General features: G+C 36.5%; 1 protein-coding gene across 2 annotated transcripts; it reads left to right on the forward strand.

Annotated features, from left to right (window-relative positions):
• On the forward strand, nt 1-23682 carry MTF2 (metal response element binding transcription factor 2). Of its 2 annotated transcripts, none has more exons than XM_059854243.1 (15): nt 1-235; nt 8783-8981; nt 9148-9229; nt 10452-10547; nt 10931-11031; nt 11363-11511; nt 12734-12829; nt 13697-13765; nt 14598-14721; nt 17992-18059; nt 18439-18609; nt 19255-19363; nt 19527-19585; nt 19722-19826; nt 20783-23682. In XM_059854243.1, the coding sequence occupies exons 1-15, from the start codon at nt 231-233 to the stop codon at nt 21135-21137; spliced, it is 1788 nt and encodes a 595-aa protein (XP_059710226.1). In that variant the 5' UTR covers nt 1-230; the 3' UTR covers nt 21138-23682. The 2 variants fall into 2 exon arrangements, with proteins under 2 accessions (XP_059710226.1, XP_059710227.1); XM_059854244.1 differs by lacking the exon at nt 1-235 and adding an exon at nt 587-626.
• The last annotated feature ends 1540 nt before the right edge of the window (nt 23683-25222 follow it).

Below are 25222 nucleotides of genomic sequence, written 5' to 3' on the forward strand. Positions count from 1 at the left end.
GCACCAGCGCCTCCTCCGCGGGAAACAAAAATGGCGAGGGGCTGCGCTGGGGCCGGGCTGCCCGTGAGGCGGGTCTGACCGTCCCTCGCCGCCTTCCGCCTCGGGTCCGCGCCCGGGGGCCCGCTGCGCACCGACCGACCGCCTGGCCGCACCGCGCCGCGCTGCCGGGGGAGGCTCCCGAGCTCGCCGATTTCCCTGTATGAGGCGGTTGGCACCACTGGAGAGACCGAATGAGGTGAGGGGTGGGGGGGAGGGAGGGCCGGCCGGGCCCGCGCGGTGAGGGGGGGCGCGATCCCCGCAGCCCGGGCCGCCGGTGCCGCATCCCAGCGGCGCGGCGGGGAGCGCGGCGAGGGGCCCGCTCCGGCGCGGGGAGCCCGAGGCCTTGGAGGGAGGGAGGGAGGAGGGAGCTCCCTCCGAGCGGCCGCTGGCAGGCGAATGTGAGGGGTCAGTGGTGCTCCTCGGTGACCAAAACAAAGGGAGGGAGGCAGCGGGCCGGTCGGCGGGGCCGGGGGCTGCAGCGGTGAGGTGCCATCAGCCTCGCGCCAGCTGTATTTTCATCTTCTCCTTCAAGGATATTGTCCGAGTAGGCTGCGTTTGCTCGAGTGCGAAGAGAGCAGCACAAAGAGGTAGTGGTTTTCGTTGGTAACTTTGTGTTTGGGGGTTTTTTTGTTTCTTTTTATCTGTTTGTTCGGGATTTTTTTGTGTGGCTTTTTTTTTTTTTGGTTTTTTTTTTTTTTGTTTTTTTGTTTTGTTTTTTTTGTTTGAAATGCCTCATCTCTTAATTTCTGTCAGGCTTGATGATTTGAATGTGCACAGCAGGTTTTTAGTCCACTTAAATGTGATAACTGTTGCTGGCTGAAAGGATATGCAGTAATGCATTTTCCTTTTTTTGGTATTGAATTCTGTGGAAAGAATGGGCTGATACCTCTTTCAGTGAAAGAGAACAATATGGTTCTGTGCTGGGTGCTCTGGACGCTGATATTAGTGTTGAAATACGAGGGGTTGTTGTTCATCCATAAAGGATCAGGGTGCTATTAGAAGTAGATGGCCTGCATAATTAAATGAAAGGCTCTGCCAGGAAAGCAGAGTAGCATTATGGTTGTTTCTGGAATTTGTGATAGGCCCAGCTTATCATAGTTTTAAAAGGTCAAGCATAGCAATGGATAATGACATGGTTTTCTCCTGACTTAGTGTAAGGGAATGTGATCAATGATATACGCTCAAACTGCCAAAAGTGTGGGATAGTAACAAAAAAGTTTCCCTCATTTCTTTTTCTTTTCATCTGTAGTCAGGTTGGTAAAAGTTAACCTGGTAATGTTTGTCCCTTTTTTGAGAGCTCAAATTGTATTTAATTTGAAAACATTTGAGATTAAGAGAGGAGGCAAAAATGTTTCATTTCAGTATTATTAGAATACAGATTAATGAGTTAATAGCTTTTCATTTAAAGGAGAATAAGGAAAACGAAGATTGAACATATGAAAGGAAATGCATAATGTAGTGAAAATGAGAAGAATCTTTGCAAGGAGCTGCAAGCTGTGAAATGTGGCTCTGTGCTGAGAGTATAATGTAGTAATGTTTTCCACAGTTAACCCTTCTTTTGTCAAATAAAGGTGCGTGGCTTCTCAACAACTTGCCTTTTCTGTTCTAGAAAGAATTTAAAATCAGATGTAGATGCTTCTCATATGACTTAATGTGGTAGTCAGCAGGGTATATATATTTTTTTAATAGGTGAAAGAGACATGTATTGATAGTATGAAGTTATGTTTGTCCTTCCCTGCACCAGGAGATCAGGTAAAATTTATGAGAAGAGCAGCTGTAACAAATAAGTTCCAGTTAATTTCCTAGTAGACAGTGGACTTCAGTATTCCCTGGAGGTGGATGTGAATTAATGTAGAGGCACTGAAGCATATTTTGTGCTCCTCATGTGAGTTGTGGGGAAGGAAGCTTGCAGATGTGACTAGAAGCCAGTATGAATCTTGGGCTAGTTTGTGAATTGGCCGTGCTTTTTGCACGAGTGGCCACTGGCCTTGCTGCAGAGTTGGTTTCACCTTCTTCACAGGCCTTCCTTGCCGGAAATGGAGGGGAAGTGTGTCTTTGAGCAAAACACAACAGGAGAAGAATTATGAAACCACAGGTATGGCTGGAGAGAAGGAGGAGAAGGAGAGCTTTCTTTGAGAGAAGGAGAGCTAATGATGAGGGCATTCCTGATGAGTCTGGACATACTTCATTAACTAAATATCTTCAAGGATATTACTACTTATGTTTTAGATCTATTTGTTTTTTAAATTTTGTGGAATGCTTATGGAGGTTGCTGCTCTTGCGGACTAACCTTAAAGAAGAAAACTTATTATAGGATTTTGTTCAGCTCTGAAATCCTTTTTCTTCCCCACTTCTCCCAGTGTAAGGTAGCATGTTGTCTGTTATTTCTTTCATTGCTGGGGGCCATGATCACACTCCCTTAGGTCTGTTGCTGCAGGTACTGGATTTATTTGGATACAAAAGGCGGTTGCTGCCTTCACAGAGGTGCTGAGGATACAATTAAGGGGAATTATGGTCAGAAAAGGTGTCTTGTGACCCAGTACCATTGTTTTCTCCCTGTACCTTCATGTGCAAACACATGATCAACCCCAAACAAATGACTCTTGCAATACACGGCTGCCCTTTCTTCCCTATGTACTAAATGTGTTATTCTGTAATGATCTTTTAAACTCCAATCCTTTCACTATTTATATCAGAGATTTAAAACACTTCTAGTTATTTGAGATTTCTTGAGGGAGAATGTGGGCAAAAATAAAATCACAAATGATTGGAATATTATGAACATGAGATGAGAGTACACTTATCCTGGTGGCCACCTCTTTTTAACAGTATGCATCAATGTTATTAAGAACAGTCATATTTCACAAGGTCAGAGAGCAAAACCTCAGTATTCTATCTAGATGCTCTCTGACATGTTTTATATCACAGTCATTTCCCCTCAGTCCTCTGGCTGAACTTCTGAAAGAAAATCATAGCCAAAATATAAGGCCCTCTGAAAGAATTAAAACCCTCACCAAAGCCAACCATCCTGTTGGGATAATAATGTATTATGTGAAATCACGTTTGATCATCATGGGTACTATAGGGTTGATTAGCTAAAACTGAGAATAAGCAAATTACAGTTCCTCATCTTATTGACAAGGGGTGGCTTATACAGAATGATTACCCTGAAATCATTGGTAGGACAAAGTTGTTCTGCCTTAAATGATAATTTAACCTCTATCTATGGTGGGTTTGTTAAGCTTTGATTGAGTGGCTTATGAATTGGCTTGCTGCAAGTTTGAATAAACATGTGAACTTGACTCATGTAGCCTCCTTGGACCAGGCTGCTTTTAAGAGCACCAAGGAAACTATGTGGTGTTCTTGTAGGGCTCGTCCTCACTATTGCAGGTTGTGAAGAACAGGGCTAATCCATAATGATTAGAGAATTGCACGTATTACACCCATCTTTGGAAAGGGCTAAGTGTTCAACCCAGGGAAAGACACGCCGGTTAGCTTCACTTGGTCGTTAGGGAAGTCATGAAGTCTTCCTGGAGGATGCTTCTGGATGCATGGAAAGGTGATGGCTGATAACAGTCACCAAAAATAAAAATCATGGCCTGAACAGCCTGACCACCTTCTGTGTTAAAAATGGCAGGGTTTTTGAACATGGGGAGGACCTTGTCTAGCCTCAGTTTCAGCAAGGCTGAAGGAAGAGATTGAACATCAACTTCATGAAATTCAACAGATGAGAAAGCAAAGTCCTCTATCTGAAGAAGGAACCGCAGGCTAAGATTGGCTGGGAGTCAGTTTTGCAAGATTGTCTGGGGATCTGACAGACAGAAAGCAGAATACCAGCCAGCACTGTGTCCTGTGAACTAAGGCAATATATCCTGGGCTGTAAGAACTGAAGTAGAAGACTGTGTAGAAGGAAATAATAATTTCCCCTCAAAGTCATTAGACAGCATCTGAGCAGAATGCTGTGTTTGGGTGCTACCACTGCAAGAGACATCAAAGTTTGGTGTAGGTCCACCAAGACAGTCAGGGACTGCAGCACTTACTCTATGAGAGAAGGCTTAGGGAAGCAGGTTCATTTAGCTTCAGGGAGACATAACTGCAGCCTTCCAGCTCCTGTGAGAAAACCAGTGTGATGCAGTTAGTCTCTTCACAGCAGTACAGGCAGGAGGATAAGTAACATGCCTACATTGGAATAAGAGAGATTCTGATGGGGGAGGGAACATCTCCTCTCCCTAGGTGGCAGCTCAGCAGTGAAACAGGGGCAGGAGAGAAGACTGATGGTATTTTACAGCATCTTACAACTTCATTGTTCATTTTTCTGTAATAAAGGGCTAGTTTGCAACTTCAGACCAAAAAAATGCAATTAACCAGCAGTAACATCACACTTCCAGAATCTGAAGTGATTATCTCTAGTTGTCATAAGGTCTTTCACTATATTTTCCTTTCCTGTGGGATACCGCCTTTCCGCTTTTGAGATAGATCCTAAACCTCTGTGGGCTGTCTTAGTTCAATGCTCTGTGTGTGATTTCTATCTGAATTCTCTTCTGATAAATCTTTTAAAGTAATCATACCTTCACTGTAATTTGTATTTACTAGGAATAAATGAGCTGTTTGTCCCACTTTGAGTTTTCTCAGTGGTTTAAAATTTTCTCTTAATGTTCTTGGGCACTTTGTTGTTAAAACTTAGTATCTTTAGTGCTTCCAAAAACTATCTGTTCTCATAGGGTAGCTATCATCTGTTACTGTTGCAGCATTTATGAATCTGGCAGCTCTTCTCGAAAAGTTTCCTGAAATTGCATGGGTTCTTAGTGAACCTGAGTAGTTCAGTCATGCAGTCTGGCAGTGCCAGCTGAGGGAGTTTGTGTCCCAAGTTGATTGATTGCATTTATTCAGTTGTGCTTACAAACCATTCTGTTAAACAGATCAGTGAACTGAGATGGCTGGGTAAAAAAAAAAACCAAAAGAACCAACCACCATCAAGGGAGTTTTTCTTAACAGAAGTCTTTTCACAGCAGTTGTTGAGACTGAAGGAGTACAGGAGTATGAATGATTTTAATAAAAAGACACTTGGAAACAAGAATGCTCAGTCTTTTTAATCCTCCAGCCTCTTCACATCTTTTTCCCCCAGCTTTTCCACTTCTTCCTTCTGTAGAATAGCTGTAGAGGTACCAAGTAAACACCAACATTTTCTAACTGCCGATAAAGAGATTAGAGTTACAAGTGAGTCAAAACTAATAAATCTGATTTTGATAAATACAGTGCTAGGCACAGTAACTGCTTGTGGTTCGTAAATCAGACTGATTTAGGTAGTTGACTTTGGGAGGAAGTTTGCCATTCCTGTTGGCAATGACAATACTCTCCTCTTCTGCAACATATTATAAACTAATTCATTAGTTTATAATATGTTGCATTAGTAGGTGAATGGAAGGTATCCATATGCCTGTCTTGCTTGAGGGTATCTGTGGCTATGGTCTAAGCTCCAAGGTGAAAATCAGTGAGCATTTTCAGTTCTTCATTACATCAACTTCTCAGTAAAAGGTGGAAGTGCATTTCTATCTTCAAACATATATCAGTGTGCAGATACATTTTACTGACTGCCACCACTAACTTCTGAAAGATTGCATGGGTATGTAAGTACTTCATTTGTTTTTGCATTTTAAGTGCTAGAATAAGAGTACAGCACAGCATACTTAACATTGAGTAATAGATGTATAGCCATATATACTGTATGACATACAGTGTAGCTTGGTTGTGAAAGTTCAATGAGATAATGTCAATCTTTATATTGTATAAGATTTTTTGAAAAAAACTGCATCTGATGGATATTGTGCAGTTATAAGTTCTTGGAGAGAAGTATTTAAGATGGTGGGGAAATTGTTATTTCAATGTCACTAATTTTGTTTGTAACCATATGTTAGGAGGGTGCTATGAAACTAACTTTAAGGAAGACTGGAAAGCCAGGTGCTGGAAAATGTGGAACTTAAACCTTCTTGCTTGCCAATTTTAAAATTCAGTTTGCATTTAAATTTCCAACAAAAGCTTTATTTTAATGGTAGGTGTGATTTTTTGGCATTCCACTACAGCAGTTAGAGCTGTGACAAGACAGATGGGCAAGTTAGTGGCATTTTATGCATGTGGTTTTTACATGGGTCTGTGCTGCATTTCTTGTGCAGTGGTTCTGGAAGATACTTCAGAGACACCTACTTTAAGTAACTTAGATCCTGTTCATTAAAGCCAACTGGTTAAAACAGTTGACTTCCTACTTAATCACAGTCAAAATCATTGAGAGAGTGTTTCCCTGGAGGGAAACTTCCTATCCATGTGGCAAGCAACTGTTAAGTTACTGTCAGCCCATTGTAATAACCAACCCTATTTTCAGTGTCTGAGATAAACCATGAACTGCCACAGCAGGAGCTGCTTCATGAGCTGTTTAGTTGTCACTTCAGCACTGCCATCACTCACAAAGAGAGCAATGTGGACAATAGAGAAGTGTCTGGTTTATTGGCTCACGTCTTTTCTGGGTATCAAGGTTCTTCAGGGTCTGAAGCTGCTATTGTGTATTTATGTTGTTGCATAAGTGAATGTATAGATTCATTTAAGTGTTTTGTGCCAGAAAATGATGCACACTTTTTTTTTTGTTGTGATTTCAGTGGTGTTGTGAGACAAACTTTTGTTCTTAAAATAATGCTTTTGAAGACCTTTTTTTTTTAAAAATAAAGCTCACAGTTGTTTTTAAAGTGACAATCTTACCGTTTGTGATAAATGAATTTGTGTCTTTTTGTGTATTTGGTATAAGATCTCATATTTTTTTAAGTACTGGAAAAGAAGAGTAAACATTGCTGCCTGGTAGCAGGAATAGCTACCTGTTTCTAGGCTAGCCTAGCTAGGCTAATCTAGCTTTTTCTAGGGTCTTAAATGTTAGAAAAAATTTGGAAAGAAAGTCTTTGAACCTCTCTGAGGGTAGTTCTGTCAAACCAGTGGTAAACCAGATGTTAATGCCAAGAAAGCAAGAAGTAAGTCCTGGGCTGCCACACTTTTACTGTTATTGTAAACATATTTTGAATGCTGCATGTATCCTGTCTCATTTATCAGAGGTTAGAGTAGAGCTGAAGAAAAGTAGCAGTAACTTGAATCAGCTTTTGTGTAAGAAGCAGCAGAATTGGTAAGATTCTTTGTCTGGGAAATCTGGCTGGATGGTGGGTCTGACCAATGTTACTTACACCATGAAGAGAGAAGATGGAAAATGACAGTTAAATTTTCTGATGCGGTGATGCAGGATGTCAGATGAAGTGATAAGGCGTCAGCTGTGAAACAAGCCAAAGGATTTTTTTGTTCCTCTGGTCTTCCTGGTCACCCATCTGAATATTTTTGTGTTTGGGATCAAGCAGGACTTAAACTGGTGACCCAGTTGTGCATGAGGATGCCTGAGGCCCATTGTAGCTGCTCTTACTGTCATGTCATTGTTAAATGTCACATAGATTATAAATATACTTAAAGCAGCTGATTTTCTCGTGCCTAACCTTCTTGGTTTAAACTGTTTAATGTGGTATTTTAAGCCATTCCATTTCTAGTTTTATTGTCATATTGTGAGTAGTAAATTCTTTAGAGAGATATTTCCTTTCCGTTTGAAGCTGTAGAGCAACTTTTCAAATATCTGTATAGCAATTCTCAAACTCTGTGGGGCACTAATTACTGCTTTTGTTCATGCTTTGAAATGAATTCAACTGGTTTTGGTGCTGATAATGTACCTAAGATGTCTTGAGTGAGGTGAAACTGCTTTTCAATTGGCTGTATCCTGTTTAATTCCCTGATCCCTAACTGTGTTTGCATCCTAGTTATACAAACATGTAGTTTCTAGAGAAAATACATTTGGATATACAAATGGGAACTTTATTGCATAGTCTCAAATTCTGAGTATTACTTGTGAAATTCTTCCTTGTGCACTCTGTGGTCCTGTTTTATAATTTTCTCTATTTTACTGCTCTAATTGAAGTGTAGTGTTTGACAGCTAGTCTGACATAAAAGCATATCCATACTTGTATATAGATAGACTATATGCTGTGGAATATATGAGGAAAAATGCTTCTTGATACAAATAACTTAGAATTTTGGGTTTCATGTATGAAGAAAGGTTGCAAGATCTGTTGTTTTTCCTTCCTTGTTATTTTCCACCCTTACTCTAACAGAAAGGAAAATTTTTTTTACATACGAAATTCAACATGTAGAAATTCTTCCTGTGCTGGAAAGCTCTACAGCTATGCTTAGTGCCATTGCATGATTCTGTGTTGGAGGTACCTCAGCGTTTACCTTGAGCCAGCATAATGCCCAAGGTGTACTCTCCCAGCCAAGGTAATGCAGTTAGAATTGGCTTGGGATCTTTTTAGCTTCCTTGGAATTTTAGAAAACTGGCAGTGATTTGAGTTTTGCATAAGTAATCCTGTATTGAATGTTTTTGATGTGTTTTTCAATGCTTCTGGTGATTTTATGAAGAGTCTCTGAGCTGGGGATGAGCATCCCCATCCTCATTTACGTCAGTTGATTGCCCAGAACTCTTCTCTTTTATAAACTTGTTCCTTTCAGAAGGTGTACACTTGCATAGTAGCAGAGGTACTGCTACTAAAGGTGTGTAAAGTTACAAAAGACAAGCGGGTCTTTTGTTCCCTGGAGTTGGTGGTGTTGGTATCTCCAGTGCACAGTTCCTTGAACGCAGTTCTGGTTACCTGTTCTCCTGCTTGCCTTCCCTTAGAGACTCCGCAGCGGTGGGAAACTCACTGGTCCATAAGCGGTCTCCTTTACGTCGCAGCCATAAGAGCTCAGCGTCTCTGGCCAAGCTGTCGGTACATGATGGACAGAAAGCCAAAAAGCCACTTTGTAAATTTGAGGAAGGTCAGGATGTCCTAGCTAGATGGTCAGATGGCTTGTTTTATCTTGGAACTATCAAAAAGGTAATCACATTTTTTAACTTCACTGGAGTCTTAAAGTGTCGCATACTGTTGAAAGTTGCAGTATTACTGTCTCACTTATGTAGTATTAAATACAGTCTTCTGTTTGGTGCTTTTACTCCTGTTTGGTGCTTTTACTCATGGCTTCCACTGTATTTCTGTCTTCCAGATAAACAAACTGAAACAGAACTGCTTCATTATATTTGAAGACAGTTCCAAATCCTGGGTTCTCTGGAAGGACATACAAACAGGCAAGAACTTCCATGAAGTAGTTGTTGTTTGGTATCCTATTTGTTTAGATTACTGTTATATCTTAAAAAAGATTATTATATTATATTCTTTTATTCTAAAGAGTGATATAATTTAATGTGAACCAGGAGCAAAAATTAAACAAGTAAGAAAAAAATATTTTCAAACAACTGTCATTGAAGTTACTGTTTTGTTTTGGGCTTTTGTTTGTTTGTCTGTTTTCACATGTGTGAGGTGGAGAAGACTTCCAAAAATAATCACATTTGAGTTTGTTTGCATGGGGGTGGATTAGTTCTCTGCCTTAAGAGAAAATTTCAGGCCCTGATTTACACCAAGTTTATATTCTTTATACTATTTTCAGTTGAAATGACATAATATGGAAAGAAATGAAAGCTTAGTGAATCTTATGTTTGTGCAGAGTTTTGACACTTAAAAGGAACACCATAACTGTTACACATAAGAAACCGTTACAGGTTTTGGAGTATTCATGTGATATAAAGAAATGTGTAGTTATCAAGTGAGGCACCCATCATATAATACCTTACTGCTTTTCAGACATTTCAATAGTAGTTAATGTTTTTATAATCTAATGCTAATGAAGCATGGATGATAATTTCCTCATTGTACAAACACAATGGAAATCTGCCCTGGCTCTTGTTGATTCTTGATGTTTAAGCTAAATACTGTCTACTTAAAGGAAAAGCTTTGTATTTGATTTGTAATAGCAAAAAATCAAGTGCTTTATTTCTTTAAGCTTGTAAAAAATGCTGTTCTGCTTCTGTGTAGTACTAGTTTATAATCTCTGATTCATTTATCCTAACAGTCAAAATTTAATCAATGAGTATGAGAAAATTTCAAGTTGATGACCCTTATGGGTCCCTTCCAACTCAGATAGTATTTATTTTTAGGTATTTTTAGCCTAAATTTGCATTCTTTATTCAGTTACTGGATTTTTATTGTTGATGTTGAGGAACCATGGATTGCATAGTCAGTAGGCAATAAAGCATATAAATATCTGATAGCTTATCAGTGATATAAATATTTATAGCACAGTCTGTACAAAATGTCTGAATATGTTCTTATTAAGAAGTTTGTCACTGTAACAATGGGTTTCTACAATGCATGCATCTGTAAGTGAAATTATGAAGAAGGCTGTACATGTGGTAACTGTGTTTCAACTGCAGATATAATCTGAAAAAAAATCACAATTTCATCTTTGTCTAGGAGCCACTGAGAGTGGGGAAATGGTCTGTACAATATGTCAGGAAGAGTATTCAGAAGCACCAAATGAAATGGTTATATGTGATAAATGTGGGCAAGGTAACTAGATTTTTTTTCTATTTACTGCATTTTAAAAGATGTTTTGATTTGTTTCACAAAGGAGGATATTTGCCCGGCTATGACTGACTGCTCAACTGATCTTAAATTTTGTAGCCCTTAGTGGCTATTAACAGCTCAGTGAAAGATGATAATCCATGTTAAAGTGACTAACACCTGTTCTGTAAGTCAAAATTATTTTTTTCTACTAAGAAAATTTAAAAGACCATTTTGAATGTGTTACCAATCTTTTTGTTCAGGTTTTTGGCACTTAATTATGGATAATGCCTTATTGTTGCATTCAGTTATGTGCTTTTGGCAACATATTAATTCTGTGTAAGCTTTTGTCATTTTAATAACAGTTTGGCTGTTCATTTTTCATCCAGGTTACCATCAGCTGTGTCACACACCAAATATTGATTCCAGCGTGATTGATTCAGATGATAAATGGCTCTGCCGACAGTGTGTGTTTGCAACAACAACAAAGGTGTGTTTCTAGAAAAACAAGTTAATACATTTCGTATTGCATGCATCTTTGTTTTTGAAATTGAAACAATAAAAAGATTTGGCTTTTTTTTCAGTGATTTCTTTTTTATCTTTGATCTGAACTCAAATTTTGCATGTTGAGAAGTAATGCTGTTTTTAGAAACTGACAATGTTACACTTTTAAACAAACATGCTAGTATTAAAACATAAATACACCTGAAAGTATTTGACTTGAAAGTTATGAAAACTTTTCTACAATCAAATGAAAAGCTTTGAAAGTTTCAGAAATACATGACTGGTTTTTGTAAACTAATGTTTCTGTTCTGGCCCAGAGAGGTGGTGCACTTAAGAAAGGACCAAATGCCAAAGCACTGCAAGTCATGAAACAAACGTTACCATATAATGCAACAGACCTTGAGTGGGATGCTGGTCATAAAACCAACGTCCAGCAGTGTTACTGCTATTGTGGAGGACCTGGGGAGTAAGTAAATGCATAATATGTAAGAACTTCTCTCTACTGCAGCTACAAACTTGGAGTCTTTTCTTCCAAACTTCCTTCTGAACTTGTTTATTTTTGTTTCTGTTGTGTGTACATATCAGAAACCGGATGCAAAGTGGGATTTTGAATTCTGTATACATTTTTGGAGTGTCTCACAGTGGGGAAATATGTTAATTTCTTCTCCCATAAAATATTTTAGTTTGTTTTAATTTTAATGTGACCATCACAGATCATCAGAGTACCTTTTGTAATAAGCAAGAATTTTTTTCGTGTTGCTACTGTTGATGTGTTGAGTTTGGATGAAATTGTTTGTTGATGATCTTGCAGTTCTAGGCAGAATTTTTCTGATTTTGACTCAGCTCTGTCATAAGTCACAAAAACAAAAGTACCTAGAGATTAGTTTATTAAATTTTGTTGGAATAGACAGCTCTCTGATTCTACCATAATGTCATACCCTGGTTTTCAGTGACTGGTAGGGAAAAGATTTCTTTTTTTCCTCTTATGGCATTAGAGTCCTCTACTGGTTCTTTTTTAGAAAAGGCAAGAAGAGGACTTCTTAAGCAGGTAGAGAGTGGTACTCTGGTGTCTGCATGAATGAGTGAAAGAATAAAATAGCATGGTAGATTTGAGGTCAAGGCAAATAGAGTCCCACAAAAAAAGCAAAGTTTTTGAGGGTATACACGCAGGACAGAGCTCTGGTTTGAGACTTGAACAAACATGGCTGTCAGTTTTGCATGGTTCCGTTTCTCAAGGGAGAAGCTGAGAAAGGAAAAGGTGTAAACCATGAGGTTTCTTTTGAGGATTCAAGTAGTTGGATCCCCAGAACAAATGTTTGTGACATAATGCGGTTGTGTTGTGCTTTAGGAAATAAGGAAGCTAAATCTAGTATGTCAGAAGGCGCTTATATGGAATTCCTTAATTCTTACTGAGAATTAAAAAGTGGATGTCACAGTAAATTAAATGGGTTTTTTCCTAATTTAATAATTTAATTAATTCTTTTACTGGGCTTTTATTATTCTTCTGTCTTTCCTAGTAATTCATTATGGAACTAAATGGTTCTGAAATATCCATAGAGATGACTGTTTTATAAACTGTGCAAATCAGGTTCGGTCAAAAGATCCCTTCCTATTTAACTTAAATATAATGAAAAAACAATTTTTAGTAACTTTTTAAACACATCTTGTGTCTCTTTCTGTTGTTGAAGCTGGTATCTAAAGATGTTGCAGTGCTGCAAATGTAAACAGTGGTTTCATGAGGCTTGTGTGCAGTGCCTCCAAAAGCCAATGCTTTTTGGTGACAGGTAAGAAAATTAAGCTGTATTTTGTTGGTTGTATTTATTTAAAATGTGAGGGAAATCTCACATACGAGCTTTTATTAGGGCATCCATAACACAACAGTGTTTTTCAGAAAGGGGTTGAGTTTTGAGTAGAAGCTTGTACACAAGACAGCCTGTGTTTGGGTGCCAGGAAAATGCAGTTCTTCATCTCAGTTGAACAGGATGCAGTGGTGGGTGGTGGAGAGGTGACCAATGGATTGCAGCTGTTACTGCCTTTACTTTGTGTGGAAATCCTTTATACATTAGGTGCAACTCTACATCTTCTGTTCATGTGTAAGGAATTAGGACAAAAAGAAACTAAAGAGTGGTGGTCTGTGCTTTTATTTTAAGAGGAAATTGGAGCACTTGCAGCAGATAAAAGAGGAAAACTGGAGAAGAGAATCAAAGAGCATTTAATTCATTATTTATTATAATTTTATGTGGAAATTTTTCTGGAATGTTTGTATGAAGGAACTGAGTTAGGACCCAGGAATGTATGGGTCCTTAAAATGCATATTTACCCTGGTGCACAGGTTTTTGCATTTGAGAGATTGTGCTGGGGACCTTACAGAGCATCTTAACTGATACAGTCACAGGTTGAGGGGCTTTCTCAGGCAGAATGAAGCAGTAGTAGCTCAAAGAAGTGCCTTGTATCTGGCCCAGTAGGTATCAGTGCAGATTATAGAAGTTGCTAAAGTAAGATAAAGAATAAAGGGACTCAAAAATTCTATATGGCTGTGTTTCTAGCTTGCTTAACATTCTTTTTTTTTCATGATCAGGGTGTTGAAACACTGTGTGTATGGACACCCATCACCCAGACACGTGTTCATGTACATATGTATGTATTTGTAGGTTTTATACGTTCATTTGCTCAGTTTGCAGTTCTGGACCAGAATACCTCAAACGTTTACCCTTGAGATGGTAAGTATAAATTTTTAAAAAAGGGTGAGTTGAATACTCTGCTTTTCCTTTTGGTGTTTTGGTTCTCCTTGCTAAAAAGGAAATCTGCTTGTTAGCTTGAGCTGTTTCCTGAGTCATTCTTGCTGTGTGTATGATCAGGGATAAATCTCTTTCAAAGTTTATCTGTAAGGGTAGAGATAGATTGTGATTGCACGCTCTTGGGATTCAATCCTGCGATCATTCAGTGGAGTAACAAGCAGCTACTCACTTGTTATGTATGTGAAGATTGTGATATCCAAGTTAAGTGTTTTTTGCAGGTTTAGGATCCTGCTGTATTATCTAAGCCAAACATAGTGAGTACCAGAGCACACATCCTGATATATTTTAGATATATTTTATAATAGTTTCCTTGAATAGCCTTAATGGAACTAGTCTGTAATAGAAATTATATCAAATTTAGTGGATATATACCTAGTGCTAACAAATACATGGTGGAAATTACCTTGTTAAATGTTAATTCACCAAAATACTTGCATGAATTCAGAACTGATACATTCAAGTATGAATTCAGACTTACCTACATATCCTGTGGTCCAGACTAGTTTTGGAGTTTAAAAAAATATCATGACAATGAGATGAGGCAGAAATGAAAGTGAGATGGAAAACAGAAGGAATCACTTGAAAAGAAATTGCAGGAGACTTCATAGTGTTGTCTGGATTGAGTGTCTTAAGTTGGGCTTTGTGTTCCTCCACCTGTATAATGCTAATTATCTTTTCTACTAAATTGTTTCAAAGGAAAGCAATTGGAAGAAAAATACTTGTTTTCTCTGGTTTTTTTATTCAAATATTCTAGGGTAGATATAGCACATCTATGCCTTTACAACCTAAGTGTTATTCATAAAAAGAAATATTTTGATTCGGAGCTTGAACTTATGGCCTACATTAATGAAAACTGGGATAGATTGCATCCTGGTGAGGTAAGTAAGTAGAATACCCTTTCTTGTTTCTAAATCACAGTGCATACATATGTTCTGAGAGTTGACAAGCTGTGAACTGTTTTACTCTGGATGTTAAATCCTTGAGTACCTTAAAATCTGATAATCCCAAGTAATGAAATAATTTTTCATTTCCTTGCAGAAATAGGATGCTTTTTAAGTGGTGCATATTTTTCTAAACTGTAAAATTTCTTCAAGTTATCTATGCAACTAATGACTTGCATGGTGACTTTCCATTACTTAGCTGTTTTTATTCTGTTGCATATCTACCTTCTGTTTTAGTTTCATAATTCTTTTCTTACTTTGATATTTTCATGTGCTTTGACCCAAAAATCTAAATGTCGAATTGAATGCAGAGTATATTGCATTTGAAGACCACATTCAGTGTCTCTAAGGTGTAACACATTGCGTGTTAAATATTCTACTCAAAGATTTCTTCTTTCCATCCTAATTTTTACAGTGGAGGTGGTCAGTTTGTGTCCAGTTTGTTTTTGAGCCTTTTGCAGTTGGATTCAGCTACTTGTCAAGACATTTTTTAGTTCATTTCTATACCAGTTATTTTCCCAGGTATTTGATTACTGAGAATTTACCTTAGCATTAAAGGAAATAATTTACTCAGGTAGATTGACTTCATATTTAACTAAGAGGACCAGTGTTGATCTTGGTTTCTGCATATGAGGTTAGATGCAAAAATTTATGACTTAAGTTCAAAGTGGCATGCTGCTAATAGAGTAAGTACTCTTTTGTGCATGAAAATTGTTTAGGGTTTTGAAGGTTTTTTAAATATATGGCATATAATGGGTTGAAATTCTCTATCAGCACATTCTACTTTTATACTTCTCTTCAGGAAATTCATACAACTGTAGTCCATTTTTATTAGCAGTCACAATTTGAGAACTAACCAAGTGTATGTTCTTGGTTTAAATAAGTAACTGTTTTTCATAAATAATGGAAAATAGTCTAAACATATGTATTTTAAACTATCAGTGTCAATAGTTTGATAGAAAGTTAGGCAAACACTAAAGCATTACTGAAAATTAGTCATGAATACATCTCTGGTGTACTTTGCTGTGGATGGCATCTTTTACCTAAGTCATATAGAATCAATGAATCTGTCATATCAAGTATTGAGCTTTGAATTTAAAAAAAGGCTACACAAAATGTAATTTTCACCGTGTTTTTTTAATAGAATGATTTTTTTAGCTATCTTCCTGTACAGCTTAACATGTAAGCTGTATTTAATTCTGAATTTTGTTAGTATTGAGGGAAATGTAGAAGAAAATTGTTTGTTCATTTAACATAATATTCCTTATATTCAACATAATGTCATGTTGACTGGCAGGTCAGAGCAGTGGATGAGGAGGGTGGAGCTAACATTGACTTGGAGCACATAAGCCATTTTGAAGAAGTTGAAAGGCTGTGCTCCTCTCTGTGCTCTTCCCCTTTCTGCTTCCAATCTATCCATGCTCTGTCTGTGAAAAACACGTAACTAAGGGAGAGGAAGGAAAGGGCGGATCCAAAACAAGTAAACTCACTTTAATTTGTGTTTTCAATTCTTTAATACTTCTACACCTTCAAGGGAGCTACTGATTTGAAGTCTGAATGCTCTGCTTTTAAAGGGCTAGATTTTGAATAAATTCATACAAGCTGTATTGAGGAAATTTAAATACCTTATTCTGAACAGATTTTAAATGTCTTTCTTGAAGTTAGCAAAAATTGGCTTGAAAAATCTGATTAACTTAAGTTAATTAGGGAAATGAGGGAAACAGAAATTAGTCACAGAAATAATTGACATGTACAGTATAATGATTTTAGGGCTTTTGTGATCTCCTTAAATTGCCACTGTTAAAAATGACATTTTTGTTTCCTTCTCTACCTATTTATACTTGAGTAAGAGGAAAAGGGTTTTAGCTGTAGGTAAGACAGTAGTAAATGGTGGAGTTATCAGAACTCCTAAGCCAGTAATTTTTAACATGCTGTTATTTAGAAAGCAATAAATGTGGCAATTTTCTGTGGTTTAGTGTTGCAAGACCTCTAGGTAGCGATGGATTGTACAGAATGCATATGGTGCTGATGGAAAAAAAGTTGTTACTTACTTTGCCTAAAACCACTTGAACACCTCCATTAGTTTTGGTAGTCAGGTAAACTACCAGTCTTGCCCAAAATCATGTTAAAAGGTTGGAATTTATGAGTATATTTTTTCACCTATTTTTAGCTGTTAGCAACATGTTAGCATGTTGAATTCTTTGACCTTTCTCTCTGTCTTGTTTGGTGAAGATTGTATTCTTTAAAAATTATCTGATCCTGAATTTTTTGTTGGGTTTCTTTGAGCTGCAAATGTTGTATAGTCTGGTCTTTAGTATTCATATTAATAATGAAGCATATAAACTGCTGACAGCTATAATTAAAAATAAATTTACAAGTTTTGGCATGGCAACTGGAAATAATGGTAGTTCTTCTCGAATTGAAAATTAGATTGTTTACATTTATATTTGTCTATCTAATTTTACATTCTGGTACATAAGTGTTGTGTCCATGTGATAGTCACCACCATACTTGTTATGCTTTTCTCTGTAATTATTTATGCAGTTTTTCAGAGAGAAGATTGCATGTTTTGAAAGCTTGATAGGGACTAGTTACTTCAGACCTTGGTGAAAGGAGGGAGGTTAGACTGGCTCTTAGCTAAAGGGTCATGAAAATACATCTACTGGTTTAGGTTTTTTAAATTCTAATAATTTTTCTGAGTGTTTTCCTTTCTTTTTTTGTATCAAGTTGAGTAGTATTAAAAAAATATTAATTGGGTCCTATGGCAGGATTTTGCCATAATTATCATAAATAATTAGGTTCTTTTGTCCATATAGTTATCCTCTGTTTGCAATCTCAATTAATTTAGGAGTACATACAGAAGATTTTTTGTTAGGAGTCTTGGGAGATTGTTAGGATCTTGGGAGTCTTATTAGGATTGCTTGGGAGAGCAGTCTGGTGTCACGTTCCTTCATTATACTAAATCTTTTTGAGATATTTTTCTTGTACTTCTTAAAAGTGAAACTCCTTCTGTGTCCTGGGCTTGATGCTGGCATTAATCCTGTGGATGTAAATCACAAAATATATGGGATTATTGTTAATATGCACAGCTAATATTTCGTTAATGTACTTCACATTCAAATCTATCATTACAATGACTAAGAGTGACTGGAATCTTTCTATTACTAAAGAATTTGATAGGTTAAATGATTTCTTAATACTTTACAGCTGGCAGACACACCAAAATCTGAAAGATATGAGCATGTCCTGGAGGCATTAAATGATTACAAGACTATGTAAGTTATTGGTACTTGTTGTTTTAAAAGTTGTTTGCCTATTTTATCTGACTTACGTTACAGTCTTCAGTCTATGTGATAATCACTCTGGCTGTAGATAGCATTTTAAGTTTTAAATAATGTTTCTGTTTCAAACTATAACATTACATTGCTGTTTTGATTGTGACCCAGACCAAGAGAGAGAATTGTTTTAAATTCCATCCTCCTTCCACTTCACATTGTTTTTGAGAAGTAGGATTGCAGTGGGGTAAAGAAGGGAGTAAAGTAGCATTTAAATGAATATTCTCTTTGCATAATTTTGTTTTGCATGAACCCTGCTATTGTAAAAGTTGCCTTCCCTGGGACCAGAGTTTTAACAATTAATTTAATATCCAACTAGGTTTATGTCTGGAAAAGAAATAAAGAAAAAGAAGCATTTGTTTGGCTTGAGAATTCGAGTTCCTCCTGTGCCACCGAATGCTGCTTTAAAGGCTGATAAAGAACCAGAAGGAACTTCACATGAGTTCAAAATTAAAGGCAGAAAGTCATCTAAACCAATCCCTGATGTGAGGTAAAATAACCCAGTCATTCTAGCTGTGTTGTGGTTAATTGGGGCTACTTTGGGTATTTTTTGGTGCCGATAAAAAAGGCCTTTTCTTTTTAGAATGTTTTTTTAAAAAGTTAATTGTAAAGGCAGCTTATTTGCAAAAACAAGGTCTTAGAACAAATGTAGTTTACTTTCTAGTAGAATTCTTCTAAAAAATCAACATGAAATTTAGCAGTAAGAACAATAGAAAATATCCCAACTTTGCTGTCATTTGGGAAACAAAACCTTTTGCCTTACTGGATCTCTTAAGCAATAATCAAACTAGAATTCTCAATAGGAAGTATGTTGTGAAATAGTAACTTCTATTGGTAAATGTGCCATCTTTTTCACCAAGAGTGGTCATATGAATAAATGATATTTAACACTTGTTCATTCCTCTTCAACATTTGGGAATCAGTACTGCCCCAGAAATACATTGAATCTGTTACGTTACTATAAAAACAAAACCATGTAGCTTTGTACCTGCAAATTTTGATTTGCCAGAATCACCTCATTTAATACAATATTTTAGAAATAAACATCTAATTGTATATTCATTGCCAAAGGAAGACATATATTCAATGAAAACTATCATCAGTAATAGAGAATTAAATACAAATTTTCTTCTAGGGAATTAAGTAATGGTATAGAAAGAAAAGGGAAAAAAAAATCAGTAGGTCGTCCACCTGGTCCCTATACAAGAAAAATGATTCACAAAACTCCAGAGTCATCTCCTCTGGTAAGGATTTTTCTTACCTATTCTTCCCTTCCTTCTAACTGCATCATAAATGTTGAAGAAAAACATAACAAGTTAATATGGATTTATATTCCTCTCCCCCCTTGCTCTCAAAGTCAATAAAAAATTTAGGTTGAAGTACTTTTTTTTTTTTTTTTCCCTTTAGGATAATGAACCAATTCCAGTGATAGAGAACCCAGCCTTGGAATTACCCTGCACTGTTGGGTAAATTAAAAAAAAAAATCCCTCCTATCAAACATTGTAACACCATGTAATTTATCTGTTTACTTCTAAAATGTCAGCTCAGTTTTTAACGTAAGATTATTTTTTTGCCTGGCAATCCTGTTATCTTGCAAAACAGGAAATCTGATGGAACTGCACATTCATCCAATACCTCAGATGTGGAATCCACAGGTGCTGCCAGTATGAAAGAAACTACCTCATCTAACATTTCCAGACATTATAGGTAACTACTCAGTTACTCATCTGCTCTAAAGATCAAGATTTGCAGTGTATTAATTTTACTAAAATTTTCTCAGAGTAGAGCTATAAATAGCATGGGGAAACAGAAAGAAATAGGATGAGTGAAAATTTGTCTTTAATAGTTCTGTTTACAACGCAGAGAGTGAGGATTTTTTGGTGCTCTCTAACCACTGTTTTTGATGTAAAATATGTGTCTAAGTGACACTTACTGAAAAGAATTAAACTGCAAACATTTGCTGAGCTTAGTTTTCTACTAGTAGTCACAAAAGAAGTGAGGTACACTGAATTAATTTTAGCAGCCTTTGTTTTTGTAGGTTTGTGTGTTCATGTTATAAAATACTAAGTATGCTGTGATTTTTCTACAGTCAATAGAGCATGAAAAAATTCTGGCACAGAGTTTATAAATAAATTATTAACTGCAGTCAACATTCTTGCAAGCAAAAACTTCTCCCTCTCAAGTTCAGCAAATAAAAATTTCTCTTTTATTTACATATGTGGATTTTATTATTTTGTCGTCCCCCCCTTCTGGCTCATGCTATTGAGTGCTTTCAGGAGTCATTTTGTGTGCATTATTGATATAATTTTCAAATAGCTCATGTTTAATTTAGAGTTCTGAAATTGTTACCAACTGTAAGTGTCATACTTACAGTTAGCTATCTGTAGGCAATAAGTATTTTTTGAGTGAAAACCAACAAAAATTATTACATGAGTGGCATGGAAATAACTGATGATACAGCATACATGTTGAATTCCCTTGGAGTTAATGCTGTGGGGTTTTATTTTCAATAGTTTATCTGAATTCCCTTGGAGTTAATGCTGTGGGGTTTTATTTTCAATAGTTTATTTGAATTCCCTTGGAGTTAATGCTGTGGGGTTTTATTTTCAATAGTTTATTTGAATTCCCCTGGAGTTAATGCTGTGGGGTTTTATTTTCAATAGTTTATCTGACTCGAGAAAAAGGACTCGTACAGGAAGAACTTGGCCTGCTGCAATACCACATTTGAGGAGGAGAGGCCGCTTTCCACGAAAAGCACTCCAGACTCAAAATTCAGAAATTGTCAAAGATGATGAGAGCAAGGAAGATTACCAGTATGATGAACTCAATACAGAGATACTTAACAACTTAGCAGATCAGGAGTTACAGCTCAATCATCTGAAGAACTCCATCACTAGTTATTTTGGTGCAGCAGGTAGAATAGCTTGTGGGGAAAAATACCGTGTGTTGGCTCGTCGGGTGACACTTGATGGAAAGGTGCAGTATCTTGTGGAGTGGGAAGGAGCAACTGCATCTTGACTGTAGGACTGAACATTATGTTCACTGCACTGTCATCTGTAAGTACAGTTCATAATGCAGAGCCACGAGAGAAATGGTCTTTAAATGTGTTTCTAAAAAAAAAACAAACAAAAAAACAAAACAAAACCAGTTTAGCCTTAACATGTAATTGTTATCATTACAGCTCTTGTGATAAAGACTTATCTTTTTAAAATCTGATCTGAGACTTAAATTTTTTAATCTGAACATTGTTAGATTGTTTTAGGTTGGGATATTTTGGGTTACAATTGCTTAAAAATGTGCATGGTGTTTAAAAAAAGATGACATTTTCTAGAGAACATTCCATGGATACAGTTATTGTGATTTAGAGAAAATACTATGTAGATAGCACAAATATTTGAAAAATCTTGGTTTGTTTTCTTACCCAAATGTTTGCAGAAATGTATTTCTATTTCAATACTTTCTAGATTTCATAAGTGCAGTGTATATAATGCCTACTGAAGACTGTAAAATACTGAAGTTTTCTTTCAAAGTGTAAAAAAAAAAAAAAAAAAAAAAAGAAAAAATATATTGAGCCTGTAAATTGCTCTGTGACCAGACTTCATTGTCTCCTTAATATATTCTGTGTGTGTGCGTGTGCGTGTGTGCGTATATACAGAGGTGTATATGCACACACAGCCCTGGCGTGTATATAGATGTGTGATTGTGACCTATGCAATACAAATTATGGGATCGGTCAGCTTCTGAGAATACATCCCATAATTCTTTTTTCAGGAATAGTTGCCAGTATTTACACAGCAGCATTTCTTCTCAGGCTTATTGGGTGCTGTTGCTTTTTATGTACTAAGGAAAGGTGTCCAACCAGTGCAGCATGTTCTGGCAGTGGGTGCAGTCATTGATGGTCATGTGCTCTACATTCCATTATTTTCCATTTGAATGAACCAATAAAAAATAATGCAGGATCTGAAGATTTTGAAATTAATTCTACTGGACATAACAATTTGAAAGCTCTTGTGGCACTCTGATTGTAAATTTCATGTCCCAGTTATAAAGTAAGTTGACAGAAGTCATGCAGGATTTCTGTAGAACAGTCATATTTTGATAAATGTAGTATGAACTAAGTGTATTATTGCACAGGGTCAACAAATGTTGCCATTTGAAGTAACATTACTGATTTTATTACAACATTACCTCTTTTGTGTTTATAAAATGTACCAAGTTTTAAATTGGTAAGATTATTTTCCTTGTTAAAAAAAAAGTCATAAAGTCTCTTGCCAGTATTAGATATTTTTTCTTTGTCTGCTACTTTTGAGGGGGTTTTAGCCAAAGAGTAAACAGAAGAATATTTTTACTTTGGTGGTTATTCACTGTACTGTATAAGGTTAGTTTTCTTACATGCTTACAGTTTGCCACCAAAATAAAATTATGTAACGTTAGCAAATGACAGAGTGGTTCAAAGTGTACTGCCTGAGTTAGTACTTATTTATTCCATTACTTGGTTATTTGACTTTTTCTGCTCATCTTGAACATCTTGAAAAGGTGACTATTTTCCTGATTTTTTTTTTTGTCGCCTTATAGCCAAAGGAAGCAGAGAAAGGTTTTTATCCTGTGTTTGGCTTATGGCTGGCTGGGTTATATTAGCTTTATAAAAATGCTAATTACAAACTCCCACTTCTGTTTACCTTCACTAAAATGTGTGGACTTTTTCTCACACCCTCAGCTATTAATTTAATGTTGCCTTGCCTATAGCTGCAATATTTTGATAACACAGCAACTTCATGTTAATTTTTGAATGTTTATATCTTGAGATAATGCAAATTGTAAAGCCTTTGTAACCTTACTCACACCATCTGTATTTGTCTTTATTGTTTCATTTTATCGAAGTCCTTTAATTCTAACTGAACACCAGCAGTATTTTTCATAAAGATTCATTTAACGATAAATATTGGAATGTACTTGGGGACTTAAATGGGGGAGGTGTGGGGAGAAAATACTTGTCAAACTTCAGCTGTCCATAGACCTAACTATTGTGAATGTTGTTTTCGTTTTATTATGGTGGGTGACTTAACTCTGATGTTCAGTTTGTATTTTTGGAATTGCTTTTCTCTTAGAATTAAAAGACCAACATTAAATGTGTGTATTTTTTGAGAGAGAAGAATGAGTTTTGATTCTGTACTCTTGTGAAGCACATACTTGGTGGCATCCTCCCATCCATCACTTCCCAACCTGTAGCTTTCCTGTTCCTGTCCTGGAGACACTTGCCCTGCACATAGACACTAACTGGTGTTCCAGCTATGGTTGAGGGATGCTTTGTTACAAGGTGTCATGTACTGGAAAATGCTGCAATAGTGCTGCTGAAGATAGAGCTAGAGTAGTAATTAAAGCACACCTACAAATGCCTTTCTCATTTTATGTGAATTTCATTGTATGTAGTAGTGGTGTGTCAAAAGGAAAAAGACAAATGTTGCTGTATGTAATGATTTCATTTTGGAATAACTCGATCATTGTATGTACGCATGTGTGTAAATATATGTAATTCAACTTTGTTGTGGTCACTGATTTAGAACCATTTTTATGTGTATATTTAATATTTTTCCATTATGTTTTATTTGTATTACAGTAGTATTTAGATAGGAGAAGTCTCTTGTGACAGTTCTAAAAATATAGGTATCGCATGAACAAGACAGCAAAGAAATAATGGCACAATACTGGTCAGAATTGTAAGATATGCATCATAGCAAACTATTTGTCAAATTGTTCTCAACAAAACTTCAACAGGAATTTTGAATAAAACTATGGTTTTTCTATGCATAACGCATTTTGAGTGAGATTACGAAGGAATTTTGAAAAATCTCTAAGCATGATACATGAAATGAAGGTCAATTGTTTTAATTTAACATGATGACAAATGCATTAAAAAGCCTTTAAAGGTGAAGACAAGCACTTTATTGTCTGAGGGGTGGGGAGATAATAAACAGAAAAATGGTTTGTCTTTGGAGCATCCTACTAAAAGTGATCTTTAGTGTTATATTTTAAAAGGAAATTGGTGAATTGAGATGGAACATACCGAGGCTGACGATGGAGCAATAGTCAGAACAAAGTGATAAGGATAAACTGGACAGAAGCATCAGTTCTGTGCACAGAGGGAAGAGGAGGAGTCTTGCAAATGCTATGCTGGTAATACGTTCAGGCACATCTCTAGTTGGCTCACATCTGTCTGAATGAAAAATAACACTCCAGTTAAGGGCATGAGGGAAGAAAATTACTTTTTGTAGAAATGGAGAAAAGGGTTTAGGAAACACTGAAACACTGTTTTGTCAATGTTGAACTTAAATACCCATATTGAGGTGTCAGATCTATTGATATCCTACTTTAGTTAGAAAAACATTAATGCATGAGTTAAACTTTGGAGTTGTCAATGTTAGTAGAAAAGCTTGCTGGTGTTTTTGGTTTTTTTGTGGGTGTTTGTTTGTTTGTTTGTTTGGGTTTTTTTGCAAATTGGATCATCTGTAGGTGAGGTGTGGTGAAATGAAAGAGAGGGGAAAAGAGTCTTCTTTGGAGTCCCTGAAGGAAGTTGGAGGGGGAAACAACTGTCTTTTAGCAAAGGTGGTGCAGGACAATAGAAAGGAAAACAAAAGACAAATACCAGTACAAGTTGTGCATTTTTGTATTGTCTTGGTGTTTTAATGTTTTGCGTTTTTGAGTCCCTTAATGTTCTCAGCTAGCCCATCTCTTCTATTTTTTAAATCAGGTTTGTACATATTTCAGTATTGAGATCCATATACCATAATATCAACAGTTGTTCTGGTTTTCATTAGTACCAAAATATTTTGCCAGCAGATACTAATTTTTCCAATACAGCTGTAGTTCATGCCATTCTTTTCATATAATCTTCTAATCTGTTTACTAATATTATTTCACCAGTGTGTGTTTTTCTTGTTCTAATTTATGTTTCCAGCTTCTCAATTTGACAATATTCACATTACTTCCCATTGTTAGCTACTTAGCGTTTGGCACTGATTGACTTCCATGTGGTTTTGGTTTCCTAGTCTTCTGCTAATTTAATGTTCAACACAGTATCTTCCAAGTCTGACATCTGCAGTTTT

This window comes from Haemorhous mexicanus, chromosome 9 (genome assembly GCF_027477595.1).
Source record: "Haemorhous mexicanus isolate bHaeMex1 chromosome 9, bHaeMex1.pri, whole genome shotgun sequence".
Lineage (NCBI taxonomy): Eukaryota > Metazoa > Chordata > Aves > Passeriformes > Fringillidae > Haemorhous > Haemorhous mexicanus.

Excerpts from the sequence above, each read along its gene's own strand:
- MTF2 (XM_059854243.1), top strand. Across the intron at positions 14,722-17,991 it reads ATAGATTGCATCCTGGTGAG|CTGGCAGACACACCAAAATC; the intron begins GTAAGTAAGTAG and ends AATACTTTACAG. Across the intron at positions 19,586-19,721 it reads GAATTACCCTGCACTGTTGG|GAAATCTGATGGAACTGCAC; the intron begins GTAAATTAAAAA and ends CTTGCAAAACAG.